Genomic DNA, 23,457 nt, shown 5'->3' with positions numbered 1-23,457 from the left:
ATGGAAACAAAAACGTGATGCATCTAAATTTGAGAGCTTGTAACTCTTGTTCAACTTACCCCAAAGTGCTCGTGATGATATGATGATGATGGTGGCGGTGGTGATGACGACGATGACAATGACCACCATCATGAAGACAATGACTGTGACCACAACAACAGCAATGACCACAACAATTAACAATAAGACAGTATATCCAGGAGGGTCTCACCATGAACATGTGTGCGTCGGGGTGAGTGAGGGTGCAGAAGTGGGCCACAGCGTACTCAATGAGCGCTCCAAAGATGAAGCTGAAGCAGATTCCCAAGTAAACATCAATGGCCTTAATGAAGCAGTTGGCATTGGGCAGTGACGTCCGGGCCCCCATCATCAGAGTGGTCATAGTTAGTACTGTGGTCACTCCTGGCACAAAAAACACACTGGTGAACTATGGATTCTTTGATCAACCATTAAAAACCCTTAAAACTTATTTTCTCAATCAGCGTCATATGAGTGGATGGAGTGTTACATAAACACACAATTTTCTGCCAAAGTTGGAACTGTTTTTTTTTTTATATGAGGGATTTCTGTCTGTGCTGTTTTTGACTGTGCTCTTTTTTTTTTTTTACTAGTTTTGAGTGGACAGACCACTTAAAAAGGGTGATGTCCGTTGAATCAAAAATCAAAAATGTCATAACAGTTATGTGGTCGTTGGCTTATGTTACCATGTAACTGTCAATTAAATCTACTAAAACCACACCCACGCAGTCCTGATGAAGGAGACCGGCTGGATATTTAATGTTATGGTGGAATACTTACGATTTGAAACCAAATCTTCGGGGCTTTAAGCCTGCAGACAACCACTCAATAAATTGTTCAGTGAACAAAGTGTACAGTTTATTTGCTGTATAAAAAATGCTTCAGCAGTGCTCATGTTCAGTGAAATTAAGAAACATGTCACCCAATGCAACAGTGCAGCTAATTAATTTGTTTTTAATAGTTTTTTGGTAACAATAGAGGTCTATGGCACAGATGAATAAACTATATTAAGGGATTTGGATACACAGGCAATACTTATAGGATAAATTCATTGCTGGGTTTTGGTCTTTTGATGGGATTTGTTGACAATAACACAACGCTCCATTTCTCGCCCTATTCATGACTCCAGTTTGGCCTTCAGTACTGCAACTCAAGACATCCTAGATTTCCCACTCCTACATCCCTATAGACGACCAGAAAATAATAAGCCCTCATCTCAAGTTTTCATATGTCCTATGTTCTTACGTATGTCCTTACATATGAGACAAAAGTTCAGATTTAACTTAGTCAGTCATGGTATGGTGAGGATGCACGGACAATCATATAAAGAAAAAGAGCAGCAATAACACAAGAAACAAGAAAAGGCAACCAAGATCACCTGCAATGACCTCACCGAAATGAACCCCTTTATATCTGGCGCGCCATGAAGTAGGATATCTTGTAGTTTTGTTTGTTTTGAGAACTTAGTGTTCTCAAACTCCAATGCAGTAGTACTGGATCTAATTCAAACATCTATGTTTGGATGTTCCCACTAGATAACACCAGTGTCACAGATGCTTTCTTCAACCCTCAGCCCTCTAAAATCAAATTCAAAATCATTCAACATGTAGTATCTTAAGTATCTTATATCTGTGTCATAGTAAACATACTACTGATAACTGAAAAAGAGAAATAAGGTGGATACTCATAACAACAGTACACAGCACAATACAGTGACACACAATACCTAGATACGGTTTGTTGCAATGTAAAATGACATGACATTTGCTCACATTTTAACATTTAGTGAAAAAAAGATTGCTTTGCCCCATACCTATACAAATACGTGCTGGAACAGAGGACAGGGAAATCCAGAAGGAAACCCACGAGAGGACAACAAGCAGGCTTGAGGGGACATAGGTCTCTAGGATGAAGTACAGAATGCTCCTCTTCAGTTCAAAGTGGAAGACCAGCTTGGGGTAATTGCCTTTGAGAAGAGGGACAAAGGTCTGTCAATGTACTTGATAACAGAAAACATGTAGTGTGAATTAGAAATCCTACCCATACGGATTCTAATTTTACAATATTTAACAGTACTGCACAGCTGTTTAAACATTAGTATAGCCCTGGCAGTGACATTAGGTGACGGTTTTGAAGGTCATTGTTACCAGTTTCATAAACGGCCTCTGAGACAGATGTGTAGTGGTCCTCTACTGTGTACTGAGCTAGCTGCAGAGTGTCTAAACCACTGACAGACTCATTTCCTCTGGTCCAGTAGAACATGACATCATTGGTGTTGTAACCCCCTGTAGGAGAAAAAAGATATGAAAATTACTTTCTTGGGAAGATCACAGAAAATAACTTAAAGCTGCACTAATCAATATTTAATTATACATTATAACACATTAACAATGGATCAAATAAGTACATGGAATGTGAAATGTGTTGCTTGTAATATAAAGCACCCACAGCAGACTAACAAAGTTAGCGACTAGCTGAATATAGATCAGCTAAAGAGCCAGATTTGTCCCGTAGGAGTAGACCAGGGTGGTAAGAGGAGAGTGAATATCTGATTTCTATTTGGCAGATGGCCACAAATACAACTCCAAATGAATGCTAATGTTGCTCTATGTCTTTTGGACGTGTATATAGGCAACTGTTTGCTAACATGTTCACTATAAAACTTTATAAGGAGATTATATGTCAATGTTATACAGCAGATAAAACGCATAGCCTATTACATTTTCTTCTCCTGGAACAGTTTCAGAAATATGATGAGCACATTACACATTAGCTTAGAAAGCTGCTATAATTCATAATTATCCTGGTGGTCATGGTGATGGTGATGAAGATGAAGATGATGACGCTGATGATGATAATGATGATGATGATGATGATGATGATATAGAAACAGTATTAGTAGTTTTTACTAAACCCCAAAGTAGCTATGGTGGGAATAGATGAAAATGTTAATTGCTCAAGCTATGCTAAAGTCTGATCCTCTTGAGTTGTTTGGGATTGCAACCCGTAGTGGGTGGTAAATTCCCTCTAATGCTAAATATCAGCACCAGAGAAACATTTGGCAAGAACCAAAGGGAATGTGAAAACATGTAGTTTAAGACGTCATGTTACCCCTGAGAAGCAAATGGGTAAGGTCTACACAGTGCAAAGGACATCTGCCGATAAAACACACGAATTTGACAGAGTATGTAACTACAACAACCCAACTTTAAAATACAGTGTCGATGTTTCATGTATGTAGTTACAGTGGAAACAGAATATTCTCTCATTATTCACTCTAACACAGTTTGACACAAAGAGCTCCAACAGGAATTGCTAATGGAAATGCATTTGTGTTGTTCGTTCACTTCTTCAAAGGGGGTAGCAAAACAGGGAAAACAGTCCTGATGAAGAGCTTAACTCCTCTGCCTCATACCACAACAGACAAATAATGCATATTGCACTGGGCCCTAGAGAGCCTTGATAACCCAAATAAAACTTGGAATAAGAAGGCATGCAAAATGAACACGGTCAAAGATACCACGGCTAAGTGTGGTGGGGATTTTGATAGTATAATGTAGCTATAATAATATCAGGTGTAGCTCTTATGATAAAATTTATTGAGGACAAAACAGTGTGATTCAAAAGGCTAAACCTATTTGGTGTATTTTTCTAATGTATCTGCAGAGGGAGCAAGAGATTTAGAAAAGTAGTAAGTGCAGAGAAGTGCAGTTGGCTGAAGCTGGAATACATCTCTATAGTCTGTTGCACATGAAATGGTTATTAATTTGCTGTTGCTCTCCACATTTAAACCCATATGGAGTCATTTATTATTGACCAGGGTGAGCCAAGGTGCTGGGAGCAAAGTCCCCTAACGAAGGGCAGTGGTGACTTTGATGCTGAAAGGTCCTGTAAATTCAGTTTTCTCTCTCATTGTAATTATCTTACTAGAAGAACTCATTATTTTCCTGACCTAAAGCCCCGTCATAACAGTACAAATTAGAGACACAAATGGGTAGTGACATGCTGTGCAATAGCATGGAAAGAGTAACATGGGAGCACATTCAACCTTCCAGTGCCCTGTGGCCCCATGAAAACAAGTCACCATATCCACAATCAGAGTTTTTTAAAGGGCCACCACCAAAAGTTAAATTGAAGCAAAGATCACAAAAGACTGTGACTATCTTCTGACTCTTTCTGGTGTCAGAACGCACTAAATATTTTACCGCAATCCCAATCTAAACACCCCACACCCTCCCACAACGACGCTCTCTTTAAAACCTTCCTCCTGTGCAGAGGATCCACTTTTGGCACAGCATTAAAAGAAATAAAAATATGAATTTTTATATATATCTCCATTAAGAGACCGAGAGAGGGAGCAAGAAGGAGATAGAGATTGAAGGAAAGGAGGAATGGAGAGAGAGAGAAATAGAAAACAGCAGAGAGAGACTGGAAGAAAGGGTGAAAAAAGAGAGACAGAGAGACAGAGAGAGAGAGAAAGATGCAGATATTTAGCCTGGAATTATTGAAGCAGGAGGAAGGATCCATCATCCTCTCAGTTACCTAACTTTAACCTCCAGATGTCTTTTTGTCTGCTAAGTGGGACTGGAGCTTCTGTTAAATGTTTTATTTGGCACCGAGGTCCTTGTGGGTTTCTGGCAGGGATCAGACTTAGCTTAGCCTGGTTGGCTGTCATTTCATAGCATGGAGCAAAAGCGAGCTGCAAAGCAAAGATGGCAGATGAGCGAGGGAGACTGAGAGGGGGGGCTTTTTTTTCCTTCCAGCTTTTGCACAGACAAAACAATTCAACTTGTCATGTTATTTAATCTTAATAACAATTTGCTTTAATTATAAACATACTGCCACCGCATTTCCACTTGAAACCATTGAAAATATGTCAAAATTAAAGCAAATCACTCCTCTCATTTCATGAAAATGTGATTTTAAATTTTGTAAGCCTACTGGCAGAGGTTTGCATTCTTAAGATATTAATATGAGTTTAAAGGATTTGTTAAAAGTCGGTAGGCTTGCTATCAGGGACTGCACTGACTCTAAAGTATGCTGCCTAAGGGCTTGTGGGAAAATGGTTGCTATAAAAAGCATATTTGGATCAGTAAAGGACTAGTTCGATTTTTGGTAATACACTTTTATGCCAAAAGTTAGATGAGAAGATTGATATCACATCTGTGCGTTAAAAGTGCCCTGTGGACTTTTGTTGTGAACAAACAATGTGTACATATGTTTGGTTTCTCACCAAAACATATTGTGTGTATTCTTGATGTCTTACAAAAGGGTTAAGTGCATTTGCTTCTTCATAAAACATTTGCAAAGCCAGTTTTTTTCTATTTAAAGCAGTGTAAATCCATGTTTGTTTGCTGGCAGTCTTCTTTTTCCCAGCCTTTTGTTAGCGCATTGCTATGTTTCTTTGCGTGTTACTGCCACCAACAGTCACGTGTGTGCATGTGCATCCTCGTATGTGACACATACAGAATGGGGACCTTTAACTATGGCGCTAGAGCCAGGAGACAATTATCTTAGCTTAGAAAAAAGACTGGAAGCAGGGGAAACAGCTAGCCTGGCTCTGTCCAAAGTTCAAATTACGCCTACCAGCACCTCGAAAGTTCACTAATTAACATGCTGTATCGTGTTTGTTTAACACGCACAGAAATCAAATAATAAATCTGATAAAACCAACTTAGTGAGATTACGAGGTGTTAGTAGGTGGCTAGCTGTTTACCCCTGCTTTAAGTCTTAATGTTAAGCTAAGCTAATGGTCTCCTGCCTATAGCTTCATACCTAGCAGACAGACCTACGAGTGGTATCGATCTTCTCATCTAATGGCAAGAAAGTAACTGCAATTTCTGTCTGCTGTGTGACATAAGCATGCAGTCTTACACCCCACCGCCTCCACACACACACACGTAGGCACGTACACACAGCCACAGTTTAGAAGATGAGAGAAAGTGATCTGTTTGATCCTTTGGTTTGATCAGATTCATTTGACATCATGCCCACCCACCAACTCACTGCCACAGCTTCAAGCTGCGCAGTTCAGAATTTTCGTTATTAAGTATGAAGTGTCCTTACAGCTCTCCAGTTGTAGCGTGCAGGTCTGCTTGTCCATGGGGTACTTGGTCAGATCCATGTTGCAAGCCACGGTGGTGGTAATCCTAATAAACAAAAATGCTGTTGTTGTTATTAAAGGGGAATTTCATGAAAGCTGTACCTGCTGTAAAAGATATTTTTGCAATAGATTCTAGCACAGTGGTTGCAACTCATAGCAGACGTTCAAACAAACAATAGAGCAGGTTTTTGAATTATTTTGCTGCTCTCTGGTTGAAGTTGTGCTGATGTGAGGAATTGGCTGGCTTGGTTTTTGGTACATATTAAAATCAAGCATGAAGTGAGCCCACTGTGGCACATGATGATCACCTTTAAAGGAGAATGAAGTCTTCACTTTGCATTGCTGTCATGCTGTAAATCTGGGCCAGCATGTATGAAAAGCCCCTCACAGTATCATTGTGGTCTTTGGTGCATCAAAATACTAAGAATGATCCAATTTTGGTATAATAAATTAAGAATAAGTGCCATGCATAAACGTTCCTTAGTGTTGAGTTAAGACCTGGTGTCAGCTTATTCAAGAAAGCTCCAGGGGTCTCCTAAGTCGATTAGAAGTGACCAGCAGAGGTATTGGCTACACACTTTACATATTTATAAAAATATATGATGATAAGTTGATAAAAGATGCAAGGTCTGTCCCTGACATTATAGGTTCAGCATGAATGCAATCAATGTTGCTGTGAAATAAAAGAATTCTGGTGAGTTTCTGGTGAGCTTCATGATATTTTTCATCCCAAAAAATGGACCCTCCAAAATCATAAAAGTAGCATTCAGTAATTCTAATTAAACCTCTCCTCTTAACTGCTCACCCTTTAGCTCCAGTCACCTCAGTGCTTTCTCATGCATTCCCTCTAGCACAGCACCGAAACATTTACCACAGCTGTCCTTTTCCTTCAACACCTCACATTTCTCACTCCACTCTGTCCTCTTTCACAGCCCCAATTCCCTGAGGTGGCCATCCCCCTCCTGACTATCTTTTTGGGCTTGTTTTACTCTCACTAGTCCTGCTCTCTGACTGTGAAGCGTTTCCCTCCTCCGCATTTCCTCCGTCAAGGTGAAGCCCAGAAACTGTGCAGTTCTCTATATGGAGGCAAACGCCCATGAATTTACTAAAACATGACACCCACGTACCCCCCCACCCCCCACCCCCCATGATAGTTACAAAGTTGCCAATAGAACAGTGAGAATGTCTCCCATGTGATGTTTTTTCTCTTTCATTGTGTAACCAGAACATGTTTAACCGATACCAAACTGAATGAATTAAAAGAATTTCAGCACCACTGAGATCATAATACTGCTCTATCCTGCATTTATGCCCATATTTTATATCCTGCACATGCTAATTGCACTTCTGGTTAGACCTAAACTGCATTTCAATGCCTTGTACTTGTACATGTGTGATGACAATAAAGTTGAATCTAATCTAATCTAATCAAGGCACAAAAGCATTGAGCAAGTCAAATCAGGACCATGGACAGCTCTTATACAATCCATAGACAGGCTGAGGTTAAAGCATGTGACATAAAAACGGTAGGATGTGTAAATCCCATCATCATAGGCTTAAAAGAGCTGAACAAATTCATTTGCTGGATAATATATAACCTTTCTATCTATAACCTGTCTGCTTGGCCCAATATCTAATCAAAACGCCAAGGCAGGTTTGAGAAGCTTGCCAAGAGCTTGTCAGACGTTAAGCCCATGCACACAGAGCAATAAATGCTGGAAAGCTGCTGACGGGACTTGTGTTGGTTTGACAGCCCTCAGCTCTTTGTATTGATAGATCACATGTTTCTGTACTCATACAATCCAATTCCCAAGTAACAGAATTGACACAACTCCCTGAATCACATTATCTCATATTCAACCCACGATTCCTCCCTCAACTAATTTCTTTTGTCTCTTGGAGCAGAAAAAACAAACACAACAACCGATAAACCAAACAAGCTTGTTCGTTATCCCACCTCAGTGCGTAAAGGACGGTCCCATTGGGGAAGATGCGGATCAGCCTGTTCTCCACAGTGATGTCATGGAGGAAGGACTTCTTGGAGTCGACGATAAAGGTGTCGGGGACCCAGAGCAGCTCCACTAGCCGCCCGTCAAGGCTCAGGCTCTTGTTGCCCTCAAACACCAAGCGCTCGTCCGTCCAGCGCTGACGGAGGAATATGGTGGCGGTGTAGTCCTGCGGGATTGGGGCTCAAAGGTCACAACAGAGCTAATGGACTATTTTAACAAGCATGTCAATAACATGCTGACAAACAAGTGAGGTTTTTGCAAACCAAGCTTATCCTGTGTACCTGTATTTCATTAGTCAGCTTGTGGATTTGTTTGCATTGTTGGGTATTGATGGCATCAAGTCCCTAAGCCCTTCTGTGCCTGAAGCAACAGTAATCCACAGCTTTGCTTCAAGTCAGCAAGTCTGTTCTGCTTTTTAGGACGCTGAACATATTTTGTGCAGGACATCCATTCTAAAAGCTCAGATATTACATCGTGTAGCTCCGTAATCTATTTCTTCTGTTGTGTGGCAACAAGCTGTGAGTGCAATGTCCTAGCCAAGCATGTTACAAGAAGTAACCCTATCTGTCCCAGTGGAATGCCAGCGTTCTCTCCACTGTGTGAGACTTACTAAGTGAGGCTTACCCATGAACTGACTGGTGTATCTAGCTGTCAATCAACATGTCAATAGTCCTACTGAGCAAAATGAGCTACCATGCTTTGTTGTAATCTCTCCTTGTGTGTCGTTATGGAGACGTGCACATCTGGTTTGGTTGTGTCTCACTCTCCTGAATTGGGGGAAGAAGCTCTAAAGCGTTTATTATTACTATTGTAAATGGTTGCCTGTGTCATTAATTCATTTTAGGGCTACAAATATTCCTTATCGATTAATCTATGTCAGAAAATGTGAGAAAAAAATGGCAGAAAATATAGAAAAACACCCATCACAATTCCTCAGAGCCTAAATCGATATCTTCAAATTGCTTGTCTTGTATAACCAACAGTCCAAAGCACAAAGATGTTCTGTTTGCTGTCATAGAAAACAAAGAAGGCAAATATTCTCATTTGAGAAGCTGGAAAAGTGACTTCAACGATTAATCAATTATCAAAATTGTTGCAGATTATTTTTCTGTCCATCGACTAGTTGATTACTTGATTAAACATTTCAGCTCTAATTGATTATGATGCTTTTGTAAACAATTCACATTGTAGGTGTTGAACCTTGACCCCTATGAAGTCAAAAGGGTCAGTTTGACTTGTTGTGGCACTTGATCAGTTTCAGCCTGTGTTATTTATTGGTTATGATGCTGTTGTAATGCCTATGCCTATAATTACTGTCAGTTACACCAAGAACCTCACAGAGACCACTAATTAATTGGATTATTGTGAGTTTAATAACTGAGTTTTCATATTTGACACCTTCAGAATTCTAATAAATGCATTTTGTAAATCGATTTTTCAAGACAAACACTGATTGCAACTATTCACATCAAATGTTTCTTAATTTTTAATCAGCCGTGGTTATTGTGAAAAACTTATATATTTTTAAACTTATATATCATACATCCATATTTGAAATGAACAATTTATGATAAACAATAAAACTACTTTTGGCCTGGGATTGAAAGGGCTGAGTATCGTAAACAGGACAAGGAGACATTAGTAAACACAACGACCTGTAAACTATATAACTGCATGCTACGCTTAAGTACTTATGTAGTTTTGGGTTTGTTGTTGAATTACAGTATTATCAGTAGAGCATAAAAATATTGTCTTACCATGTTGATCTCTGAGATGGTGTCAATGCTGGCAATGTCCAGGCTCATACCCACCGTTACAGGACCATCTAGAAACAAAGAAGAAACCAGTAATAAACAGCTGGATGTGTCATCTATTGTATGTTTACACGCTGCATAATCTCCACCTTTTGAATATACAGTATAACTGTGCTTTAGTGTGTGTCCGTCAGTGTTAATGCATACATGTGACTGAGTTATATGATGTAACAGGGTATATTGAGGAGGCATAGGGATATAAGGTTGTATAACAAAGCATAGTGTTGTATAATGAAAGGTAATTAAAAACAACATATTTAAAAAGACCGCTGCAGTCTGTCGAGTGTGAACCTCCTTGAGGGAATTAGTTCTCCCTGATTCACCATCAAAGAGGGGTAACTTTGCCGCTCTCTTATATTTCATCTTCCCATTCTCCTTCTCTCTCACTCACCAATCTTCATTTCTGCGAGCGATTAATGAGCCTGTTGACATATTGCAGATACTGTATGTGTCTTTGTGTGGGTGAGTGGGTATGGGTGTGTCGTTTGTAAGCAAGTCTATTTTTATGTCTTTACACAACGTCAAACAATTAAAAAAAAAACCTTCAAATGAAGACATATTGCTGATACTTTCACTGAAGTGCAGATTTACAGGAATAGTTTTGGGAAATATGTTTATTCGCTTTCTGGTGGGGAGTTAGATGAGAAGATCAAGATTTCTCATGTCTGTGCAGCAAATATGAAGCTACTGCTAGCAGTCTTTTAGCTTAGCTTAGCATAAAAACTGGAAACAAGGGGAAACAGCTTGGATAGAGCCAGGCTAGCCGTTTCCTCCTGCTTCCAGTCTTTATGCTAAGCTACACTAACCATCTGCTAGCTGTAGCTTTATAATTAGCCTACAAACATACAGAGTGGTATTAATCTTATCATCTAACTCTCGGCAAGAAAGAGAATAAGTGTATTACCCAAAAGGTCAAACAAGTCCTTATGGGTTTCTTGAGCATTATAAATAATGATTAAGTTTTGAGTAAGGGGGCAATCGGCTTCAAAAATGCCCAGTCAGAGTATATTGAGCAAACCTACTGGCTGTGTCTGGGGCTCTCTGGCCAGAAGATGGCATTGACAAGCAGTGAAACCCTGCACGTTGCACCAGAATGTTAAAAATATTTTAATTTGTATGGTAAGTGTGACAAAATAAATGCCATGAAAACACAAAGCACCACATTGGCGAGGAGTGCATGATGACAGCATCACAGGTGTCTCCTATTTAGTGAAGCATTTCTGGGTGATTTTTTTTTCCTTAAGGGTTAGGGAATGAATAAAGTCAATGGAAGCTTTCACAGTGCTAGTAATGCTAATACATGTGTGTGGGTGTGTGAATATGTGTGTTCGTGTTTACCTGTACTTTTACCATCAGTGTGTGCCAAACTTGTGTTCCTAGGCGGGAGGGCTGGTGATTATGCTGAATTGCATTCGCCTTGGTAAAGTCTGAGGTGTTATTACGATCAAACAGTGAGTAAACAAACCCTAATCCCATTGTGATGGATTCCCGGAGCCCAGAACAATAATGCTAGCGAGGGATTTGCAGGGAATGACATAACACCGTTCCTCTGAAAGCGTACACTAAGATAGACTTTGTTTCTCTATTGCAAGTAAATTAGTCGCCTGCTGAAAATTGGAATCTAAATCACAACACGTATTAGCAGCTCTGATCTTGGTTAAATTACAAACAACATTATATTTTCAGATTTTATAGATTTATTATTATTATTATTATTATTAGAATTTAAGTATATTATGCACTCTTTTGCTGGCCTCACATTATTTCTTCTGCATGTATTTCCTTATTATCATTTCAATACACCCAAAGTAATTATGGGAAAACCAGTTTCAAAGAAAAATTCGACTTCATCTAATTTTATAATATACATATGCAGTAAATTTAAATGTATGTATGTCAGCATATATTACTCAGAAGGGACAAGCAAGCACAAAATTGCAATATGAACCCCTCTTGTTCCCTATCAAATACATATTTCCCCTGAGTGCTCTGTCATTTCCATGGCTGCATGTGTCTGCAGTTTCCTTACTGTCAAAGAAAGGCCTGAGGTACTTGTTGTATCCTTTCATCAGCCTCTGAATGGTAGGAGGCAGAATCTCTCCTTCCTTCACTTCTGCGTTGAGCAACGAGCTCTCTAACAACCTGAGAACAAATAGATAAAAGAAAGAGGTAGAGAGAAACAGAAATAGGAGTTATTTTTCGTTACTCCTCCCACTGTGCATTTACCAGGTGGATTCCTCTTCTCGACCACCTCACTATTCGCAGAATCTGCAGGGTGTTGACTGAGCTCCACAGCAAATCTTACAAACCATGCTGAGTGAAAGAAAGGACAGGAGATTAAAATGGCAACATGGAACTGGAAAACAAGAAGAAAAAAGAATATAAGAACAAAAAACGTGTCTTAATTATTAGACCTTGAATCGTCCGGTTTCAGAATATTTTAAACCATCCATCTCTCTCTTTTTCCACTCACTTATGCCTTTAAAATTACCGTTTGTTTTCATGAGATGTTTCTTCCGTTGTTTCTGAATGCTATCCTTAACAACACATTGAAGTGTGGGAAGATGATTATATTGCTGGCAATTGTGGCAGGGGAAAAGAACACTCATTGTGGCTTCCCCAGTGGTATGTGTGTTTGTGTATAAATCAGGTTCTAAATACAGAACGCCTGCTCTGTAGAGAGAAACCCCCGGGGCACGTGCCATGATGCAAGAGCGGCTGAAGCAAGACAGATCAGGCCATGTGCAGAGGCAGAAAACATTCATCTCCACATGCTGGCAGTCCCCTCTGTCACTAGTACGCTGCTGTAGTCAAATGTGTGACAAGGAGAGCAAGAATATAGAAGCGAGATGGCCTGCTTTTCTAATCACACAGCATCATATAAATATCCACACGTCATTAGGGTGAAGATGCTACGTGTTGCAAAGCATCAGTATGTTATTGAAGATTCATTTTGATATCTTAATTGCTGTAAAAAAGCAATTCAAATTCTGTATTCAAAGTACAGCTGAAGCAGATGGGAGTCATTAGTTTTGGAGGTATTTAAATCAAGCATTGGACCAAGTGATATTTTAGCTTTGTGATGGCCTGTGGGGAGCTTGATTATCTTAATATTTAAATATTTGCTGAGACATTTCACACAAAAGCCAACCTCATGGTGGTGCTAGAGGAACGGTCTTTGGCATGCTTCCTGTGTAAAACAATATAGCAAATATATCAATGATCATTTTTCACTTTTTAGTTTTTAATATGAGGGATTTCCTTCTTAAAATTACCACTTGGTTTTGTGTTCAAAATTTGACTGAATCACAGCTCATGACTGACTAAGGAAGACAGAAATGGAGAAAGGTGCAATGGTGGATGAATCGAATGAATAGCCACTGAAAAAAATACATTGGAAGAATTTATTAAATCAATTCACATTGAGTGTCCAAAACCATCGATGAAAGAATGACTAGGACAGGCTGCTCTATTCCTGAATCCACCACACGGCCTGAGCGACAAACTTCTGGACCAGACAGTCTTCTACAAAAATAGAAAAGCACAGAAAAAGTCTTCCCCAACTAAACTCAGAACTTGTTTCACCTGACTGTGCCAAATCAGCTTAGACAGTGGGGTAATTCGCTCCCAGCACACTGTTGCTATGCTGCATAAAGTCTCACTCACATAGCTTCCAGCCTGTTGTTTCAGCTGGCAACAGCCTTGGATGGGAAAGCCATGTTAGTGACGGTAGTGACAGCACTCTGCCACTGGCATACTGCATTATCAATCTGGCTCGCCCTGTGTGACCCTCGTTACATTCACAAATGGTTTTGCATCTGTGTAACTGTACGAGTGGGTCTGTGTGTGCATTTCAAAAATATGTCTCTGCAGTGACAGAGATGAGGATAGCAGCAAGAAATGAAAAAAATAAAACATGTCAGTGGGGAATGAGATAATACATGGAAATAAAAAATAACAGATTAAAGAAAAGATTTTTAAATGATAATAAGTGACTAGAACTCAAGGCAAATACAGAAAACATACAACTACATGTGCCATTTATCAAGTAATTGATTTCCTAGCACTCACTGGTGGCGACAGAGCTATTCATCTTTGATGTTTGTCAGTGTTTTGCAGTCTGACAATGAAACACTGCTCCTTTGACCAGAATGTGTGCTAAGAGCCTCCAGCTCCTCTCACTCTATCCATCTCTGTAAATCCCCAGACTCTCTAACTGTGGCTGTCTAAGCCTTCACCTGCAGACGGGGATGAGACCTCAGTTCTCCAACCTGCCAAACAGTCGCTATCCACTGAGCCCTGACAATGAAAAAAAGAAAAAGATAGATCCTCCCAGCATCACACAGGCTCCTAATATCAACAACTCACCTTTGTTAGTTGTGAGCAAGGCGGCATGATCATGAGGTCTAGAGGATATTTAGCCTGTGTGACGCAGTGGAAACCACACATAAACTCACACTGTACGTGTACATGCGTGCATGCGCAAACAAACATCACTCATATTTATGTACTGTACGGTCCCACTCTCCCCAGATAAAAGCACAAGTCTGCAGAGTGCACAATTTCCCAGAATGTGCACTGACAGACCCGCCACACCTGCCTACCAGGCTGCCTATCAAGAAGAACAAGATGACACCTTGAATGCCCACAACTGAGCTGAAGAGGGCCTCTGCCATACTAAGTCACAAGCTACTGCTTTGTTTCAACACAATTGCAAAAACATATAAATATAAATGTATGTTTATGTGTGCCTCTATATCAGCTCAATTTCTGAGCAGAATATTTGAATGTACACTACTAGTAAAGTAGCTTAAGTAGAGTAAAACATCAAAACCAATGATAATGTGGCTGATATGACTACTTGTGTCTACTGGTAGATAATTTGGAGGTGGTACAAATGCTCAGTAGCACCTCACACCTCATCATGTGAACACACCAGCTGGGTTTCCACCCACGAACTAAACACACACAGGTTATACTTGCATTGCCTGTAGGTGTGAATGTGTTATTCTATTTATGCGTGTTAGCCCTGTGATGGACTGACAGCCAGTTCAGGGTGTTGACATTTGTGACACGCTGATCAGCTATATGATTAAATGAAGTTTGTTTCCTATTTATAAATTAAAGCAAGTTCATAATTAATTCGTAAATTCGGAATTATTATAGTAAGAGCTTCTACCACAGAAACTCAAATTTCTTCAACAAAAAATCCCACTGTTTGACTGACAGGTGATCTCAGGGAGTAATGGACACTTACAGTGACACCAAAGAGATGCAAAATACATTTCAAAAATGCATCTGGCAGATTACCACGTCAGCTGCTAGCTCAACAGTTGGGTGTCGACATGAGCAGCAGAGTTGCATGAGTTGCATCTGATTTCTGAGGGCTTGATCTGTCGTGGCACTTGTAGCAGCTACATTATCTGCACAGACACATGACGCCGTGGAGACAGCCCATTCTAATGTGCTAATCGTCCAGTCCCAAGTGACTGCTTCTTAGCCCTCTGAACTCGGTGAGAAGGAAGTGCCAGCAGGGAGCAATGATCAGTCTGTCTCTTTTTGTCATGATCAGAATCTTCTACTATTCACAGTAATGATCCCTTTGCTTCGCTTATTCTGCTCCGCTTCGCTGTCTGAATCATGTTCTTTCATTATTTCTCTCCTCATCTCTCATCTGTCTTCCCATCTCTCTCTCTCACAGTATTAACAGTCAGTGTCTGAGTTGCTTCACTGCAACACGATGGGGACAATTAGCCAAAATATTACACACATATGACTGCTAGCTATACTGTATCCACAGTGAGAAATAAGCATAAAAACTGGTAACCCTTTACACAAAATACTCAGTAGTCATCAATTAAAGAGTGATGAAGAAAGAGAAACTAACTGCCCAATGAATAGACTGGCAGCCAGTAGTTCCAGAATAACGCTAAATCAAGTGTTGCTTCAAATAATAGTTAAACATTTTGGAAAATACTTTAATTTGCTTTTTTTTAATAAGAGTTAGACGAGAAGAAAAATACCAATCTCATATGCGTTAAGTGTGGAGCTGCAGCCAGGTGATTAGCTTAGCTTAGCAAGACCCAACACTGGAAGCAGGGGAAACACGCCTACCAGTAACTCTAAAGCTGACCAAATAATGTGTTGCATCTTGTTAAATCGGATATAAAAAGAAATAGATCCATCATGTAACTCACAGTAAAACTACAAATTGACGTTTTAACGTCTAGATACTGGGTCATTAACATACTATCATATACTATCAGTCTAGTTCTTGATTATTCCCAAGCTGTAAGGTATATTCATGAACAGCTACCTACTTACATTAATCAGTAGTATTAATCAGTGTGTTCCTGAGTTCTTCCTTGGTAATTACTCGGGACTGTAAAACTGAGTAGAACACAGTACATACAGAACATCTGCCCTACTGATGTGGTACAGCCATGGTAGACCTCTACCACCACAGGCCTTTGTGCCAATATACTACACATTCTATGGCCTATAGGCTATGCTAACGTGTCTTGTGTTTTGATGTTAAATGTGGGGGTGGATGAATAAATTCAGACAGAGTAATACAGGGGTGACAGGCTTGAAATGAAGGGCTTAAACCCTGTGGGGGAATTTGCCTTTTCAGATCCTGTTTAATGACATAGCCTCCCCACAGACCCTCCCACCCCCTACCCTTCCACCCCCCCTACCCTCCCCCCACTCTTCTTCCCAATCTCCAATGCACACCAGTCCAGGCAGCACTTGGATATTTCACAACAGATTAATTCTGTTGAACATAACCCCTGCAGAGGGCTGAGTAACGCTCTCTGTGGACCCCCTTCGCCCGCTCTTTCTTCCACTCTTCCTCCCACTCAGCAGTACGTTCAACTCCAACCCACTTCTCACTCTTCTTTCAATGATTCATGTCATTCCTCATTCCCCAAACTACCTCAGCTGGCCTCCTCTCTGCTGCAGAGAAATCCCTGCAGTCACTGGCATGCCATGACACTCAATGCTCACAAAGGAGCACAACATGTGTGTTCTGTATACGCACAGGGAGCAATTTGACTGAATATTCCCCATTCAGGAGCGTGTACAAATCAGCTGAGCAGAGAGGGATTTGATTAAGTGGGAGTGCAGCTCTAACACAGATTTTATTTTATTTTTTGGTTCCACATTCTCTCAAACTGGCACACGCACAAGTTCTCCAATACATTTTCATGAGCTAAGTTTCGTGATTTGTTGCAAAAGTCAGTCAGTTATATAGCCTCTATATCATATTACCATATAGTTTAGTTTCCTTCCTTATACTATCAATCAAATTAATTATACAAAGCCTTTCATCATACATGATGTGCTAAATGGTTGAATTCCTCCATGAGGGATTGGTTCCAATTATGTGGGTTACGTCATCATGATTTAAAGAAGTTCATGGATGTATGAAATGAGGCAGATCCTCAGTTGACCTTCAAAGTTAGAGAATCAAGCTTATTCATATTCAAAGGACAATTAATTACATTTGCATCTTAATTTACAGCCCCAGATCAAATGGTAAACCAAAGAAATTGGTTCATTTTCCCTCCATACAGGACTGAAATTACACTGCTTCACTGTATGAAGGTTTCAAATACAGAGTACCCACGTGACTTCCTTGGTACAGTAGGCTGTAAGTCAGACGAGGCAACTATTATCTAGTGACAGGCTGCTGGAGAGAACAGGTAAAACATGCAGCATTAGCTCAATCTTCAAGGTGTGCTAGGAACGTTCACTCCACACTGGATGTTTCACCTGTCAAGTTGCATTAAATGTCGTCTTTTCTTCTTTTGCAAAGAATATTCATTTTTTGCCGCTGTGAAATGAGATTTGAGGGAAGTCGCTGCTGCTCTCATAAACAGAGATTATTCTCTCGCTCACCAGGGACTTTCGAGGCTTCCTCAGACCCCTCAGCCACTCCAGGCTCAGAGATGCAGAGGCAGGCAACCAGGCACCACGAAAAAAGTCCTTCTGAGTTCATGTCGCGGGCTTTTGTGGATGAAAGCAGCTGTTTCTCCCTTTCATGCTATCCCAGGCAGATCCCTAAGCCCCTCCACATAGGAGAATAGAAGAATCCTCCTGCCAAATACAGAACATTTACTCTCTTCATAAGCCTACTGAAGTCTGAATCTCAGAAAAAATGTGAGTTGTGACAAAAAACGTGTGACTTTATTTCAGGCAAATCAGCAAGTGCAGATATTGTACAGTATGTACACTTCTATATGGTTTTGCCTACTTAAGTCTCATTTCTAGCCTTGAAAACCTTGAAAACAAAAAGCCTGCTGTAGAATCATCATGGCAAGTTGGTTGTAATTAACCAGTGGAAGGAAAGAATTATCATTGCTGTCGTAGGTTTTGCCTGGATTACAAGGCTTCATATGTTTAACAATTCTGATAGGTTTACTTTGATGTTAAAACACCATTTCTTAATCATTACAGATATAGATGTATAGCGCTTTCCTCATTCCATTCCATTATTTTTCATCTCGTTTTTACTAATAATACATGCAGGCCAGGAAACTTTCTCTGCTGATTATTGAAGGGGCAGAGTGAGATTTGTCAATGAAGTGCTCTACCCCATCACCCCTTAGCCAATTAAACTGAAGTATTGCTCACTTTGCACTATTAACTTGTCATGCCCTCTTACATCCACACAGTGTTCAATCAATTACAGCACCGGCACAATCAGAAATTAACCGGTATCCTGAATCATTCAGTAAACTAACTGGATTATTCATGTGAGTTTTACAGCACGTTCGTGTGTTAATTGTGTTGTTAATGTTAATCGGCTGCTGCTTTTATACAAGACTGCTATCCAGAGGCAATTTGGTAGTCAAGGAGATGCTAAAGTATTACTGCAAAGTTGTGAAAGTTCTTGTGTGTGAATGTGTATTACTTGTGTGGACAGTAATATATCATTGTATTTACTGGTAAACTGCATCTTGACAGAAGAGAAAATACAACACACACGTATGCATGATTTGACATGTGGATTTCAATATATTGTTATTATTCTTCAGTGAGTTTTTCAGAGTGATTAAACTTAAATGTGTGAGGCTGCTGTGAGAAATCCAGCAGGCTGTGGTACTTGATTGATTGTGTGCACATTCGCCTGAGCGGGCTCAACCCTGATGGGTTGCTGGTTGACATGCAGGCGAGCAGGTCCCTTACTACTTTACTTTAATGTTAAGGAAATTATGCCCACTGCTGCAAGATAATACAAATTCCTCTGACTGCAAAACACTAATGCAAATTTGAATGCCTCCTAGGAAAAGGGTTGAACTGACATGAAGTAACTCAGACTTCCAATAGCTATACAATATATAGGCAGAGAATCATGTTGGCGAATGCTGTGTGAAAACTGAATACTAAATCATCCCTCACTGACTGCTTTTTAAAGACTGAATTTTGTCTGTTTTAATTAGAGACAGTATCACATCCACAGGAAGGCTATCTTTGAGAAGACTTAAAAAGGGATTCATGAGTAGCCAAGCATTTTATCCAAGTTCCACATTCTCCTTTAGAGCAAAAATGAGGAAAGTCCTAATACTGTATATGCTTGTATGGGTGTCAGTGCATCCACTGCATAACACTGTTAGTGCGAAGAATTTTTTTATTTTATTGCCATGCTAGCAGCACAGCTCTTGGTATGACAAAGTCTGTCTGTCGGTCAGTCCACCACTTTGGTCCAGACTGAAATAACAAATAACAACAATAGAAGGGATTGCCATCGAATTTTGTTCATATCTCAATGACTTTGGTGATCCTCTGACCTTCCATCTAGCACTGCCGTCCGGTCAAAATTTCAATTTGTCCAATACTTTGGTTTACGACCAAATACCTGCAAAACTAATGACATGCCCATCAGCCGTCTGTTTGTCAGGACATCATGAGGTGTCCCCGATGCTGCATCGGCTGTCTTCCACTGTGACACACTACACAGGATAAAACAAGCGGTTGACGCACCTGATGTTCAGAAGTGAGTCCAACACCCCACGTCTGACAGGTCAGGCCATTATTGGGCTGATAGTGTGTAATCTGATCTTGGCATTAGTCTAAACTCTGACAGTCCAATTTAATTTAGTCTGTCTGGTTTCATCCAGTAACTAAATTATCTGTTTAAGTCAACAAGAAACAATATAAAAGAAACTGTGTGGCTATCAAGTAAGCAGATTTGGTATAAAGAAAAAGTGCAGGGCGCAGAGTACTAATGATGCATAACATACAATAAACAAATGCAACATAAGTAGTACAAAAAACCACAGATGCATCATGATGCAACTGAATCAATTTGAAATGTTTAAATGTATTAAAATCGATTAGAATCCAAGGTGTGTCACTGTAGGTGTTTTCAAAACTAAAGGCCTTGAAAACAAATTACATTCTTTCAACTAAAACTGAACCGTGGGCAAATCGAATGTCGTCAAATATAAATCAAATTGAATGAAATGGACTGAAACATTACACTGAAGCTTAATATTATGTGGATAGAAACTGTAGACGTCATCCTACCAAGACTACAATTAACCAGTTGAGTTTTCATTAAGGGAAATCATCAAAGATACATTTTATGCCTCTGTGGGTAATCTATAAGTACTCTGAGTATTTTTTTCCCCGTCCATTACAGAGTTATACCATTACTGGGGGGAAAAAAACTCATTAGTTAAAACCATCCAGAAAAATCCTATCAGCAGGATAATTAACTGTGTTTTCTTTTTAACGGCAGATGAAACAGAGAATGTTAATGGACGCCTCTACCAAACGTGTCCGCACATATCATAACTGAAGGAAGAGTCATGCAAATGTATGCTAAATTCAGAGCCATCATGCAGTAAACAACAATGTTACTGTACTGACAACAGTGAGGTTTCATGGGACTTTTTTATCCAAACTTATAAAAAACAAAAAAAAAAGGGAATGTTAATTTATTCCAGGATGACAATATGTGTTTGGATATGGAGGAATTAAAAAAAAAAACAGCTAATAAGAGCTGCTGTGCCAAAATTTGGATGCACAACACACCAGCATTGCACGACTGAACCATGGAATAACAAAGGTGTGTATCAAAGCTCATGAGTGTGTTACAGGGCTGAAATTAGTGTTGTCAAGCCAGATACATTTGAAGATCAACCAAACACACACAAGTTTAAATACCCTAACGGCCGTCGAGGTTAAAACACCTCCTCCACCAACCCCAACTCTCAAATTGAAGGCTGTCAAAAGTGTGTCAAGCTGCTCTCAAAGAACATAAAGCAGCAGTTTTGTCACATCCATAAGACAACACGTTAAATCAGATCTACAGGGTATTCCAGGGTTAGTCAAGCAGCATTTGATAGAGTTTTTTTTAAGGTTCTGCCGAGCTGCAACATTAAGGTAGGTATGGAGAATGTGAATATCTGCAGGGCAAATATAATGAGAGTCTAATTATATTCTAAAAAAACAACCTGCTATAAATTGTGCAGATTTCTTTTTCAAGCAGGAATTTGAAATGCATAATTTTGTTTAATATAGGTTTGTTTGTTTTTTTAGTTTTTATGGATTCATTATTCATTAAGAAATATCATCACGGTTACATGCTGCATTAAGTCTCCACACTGCACAAAGCACACACTCAGCTAACTAGGAAGCATTTATATTCTACAAAAGAAACTTTGAAGGGAGGACATTGGCTTGAAAGCTGAAACATGTGCTCAATGACAATATGTTGCAAGAGTAATTCTTCACTCCGGATGCACTGAATGAGCACACCAGGCTGTAGCATTTTATTTTGGTAAAGTAAAGTCTGGAAAGTGTGGATCATTAATATCACTTTTATCAGATCTGACTTTTTATCAGAACTGCATTTATCAAAACTTGCAGCAGCACACCACAAGGTTATTCTAGTTATTCTAGTTACTCTTATTCTATTTTCTTCATGGAGGCCCATTCCAGCTTACCAGCTCATTACGCAGAAAATCACAACTTCAACGACAAAAACTAATTAGGTCAAATTAGCCAGTGCACTGTTTTTTTTTATAGGAACAGCTGAAGAGAGACAGGAAATGTGTGTGTGAGTGTGTGTGGGGGGGGGGAGTGATATACAGCAAAGGATTCGAACCCTGGCAGCTGTAAGCACTCAGCTTTGTAAATGGCTATGTATTGTTTTCTAATTCTACACTTGTTAAATACTGCAGATGCTTTGACAGAGCTGTCACTAATGTAATGAGTAATGTAACAAATTACTTTTGCTGTTGAGTAATTAGTAAAGCAATGTAGTTACTTTTTCAATGAGTAATATGTGATTGATTGATTGATTACAGTTTTCATGTAACTTACCCATCACTGATACCCAACACCATTCAAAAGGGCGCTGACAGAGTTCTTTGAGACCATAGGAGGAACATGTACAGACTGATTATTCAGTGTTGAGTGAAAAGTGACTGTAAGGGGCGTTGCCAAATTGTAAAAAATCTGAAACATTTATTGAAGTTTCTCAGCTTGAACTTTCTGCCCCCTCAGATAATGATTCAATGACACTTTTACTCTTAAACTTTAACCTGCGATCATCAGGAAGTGAGGCCGATAAAGCTGTGCTGTACGAGACAAGCAAACGCATGACAATGAGTTTGCAAGTGGCTTTTAACCTTGAGAAAGATCTTCCATTGGTGAGGGAGATACAAAGTAAACCTCTATGATCTTGAGTCCCTGTTCGATGGTAAAAGCTATCAGCTACAGTAACATCCCTGTTAAGGCAAGCATGTGCTTCTTTATTAAATCTTCTTTTACAAGCTCTGAGATTTTAGGAGCTCAAAGGAAGGCCAAAATAAGATCTCATTTAGTATTAATTAAAATGACACTACAAAGTGTTATCATGGTAATAAGAGCCTTATCCCTGGCTCCAGCTTTGTAGTCTTGTAATATGAAATGGACCTTGGAGCTTTGGAGGAGCTCATGCACAAATGCTACAGGCTTAGTTCTTTAAATTTTCCCTTGGATACTGAATTACTAATCTAAATTCACAAAAAAATCTGATCCAGACACTGGAATGGAAGCTTGCAGGCTGTAAGTGACACCTTAGCTTTTTTATTTAATGCTGTGTAAGAGATGGAGTGCTGACCTTTCCAGTTTATATGTCAAAGATGAAGGTTTCTAACCACGGGACTTATCTCGATACAGAAGAAGAAGAAAAAATGTACATGTCAATATAAAATACAAAAAATACTAAATACAATACAATAAACATCTTCAATGCCAATGTTTTTTTAATTCTGTAAATTGTGAGGTGCAGCATTCTCCAATATGAACATAATTCCTGGGGGTACTGGGATGGACAGGGCACCAGTGGGCGGGAGGGAATGTCAGTAACAGGATTAGCACAACTAATGCATACATGTTCTAATTTTGTAAAGTAATTTATGGTTAAAACTTCAGACTTGAAAATCATGTGCCCAAAAATCTTACACTTCTAAATGAGAACATCTGTCACACTGGTCATCTTCAGCAGGGAGTGATA

At 39.6% G+C, this 23,457-nt stretch overlaps 1 protein-coding gene across 5 annotated transcripts in view; it reads right to left on the bottom strand.

Annotated features, from left to right (window-relative positions):
* Window positions 1–23,457, bottom strand: part of LOC122884726 (gamma-aminobutyric acid receptor subunit pi) — a 47,780-nt gene that overhangs the window by 4,107 nt on the left and 20,216 nt on the right. For 2 of the 5 annotated variants that reach the window (XM_044215016.1, XM_044215017.1), the window contains exons 3-9: window positions 11,974–12,086; window positions 9,888–9,955; window positions 8,079–8,296; window positions 6,085–6,167; window positions 2,166–2,303; window positions 1,832–1,984; window positions 212–402 (exon numbers count right to left, since the gene is read on the bottom strand). In XM_044215016.1, coding sequence (XP_044070951.1) covers window positions 212–402; window positions 1,832–1,984; window positions 2,166–2,303; window positions 6,085–6,167; window positions 8,079–8,296; window positions 9,888–9,955; window positions 11,974–12,086 — 964 coding nt within the window. The other 3 variants (XM_044215021.1, XM_044215019.1, XM_044215018.1) reach the window with 3 other exon arrangements.

Source organism: Siniperca chuatsi, linkage group LG11 (genome assembly GCF_020085105.1).
Source record: "Siniperca chuatsi isolate FFG_IHB_CAS linkage group LG11, ASM2008510v1, whole genome shotgun sequence".
Taxonomy (NCBI): Eukaryota; Metazoa; Chordata; class Actinopteri; order Centrarchiformes; family Sinipercidae; genus Siniperca; species Siniperca chuatsi.
Note: the sequence above shows the minus strand (reverse complement) of the source record. Positions and strands in the feature narration are given on the sequence as shown.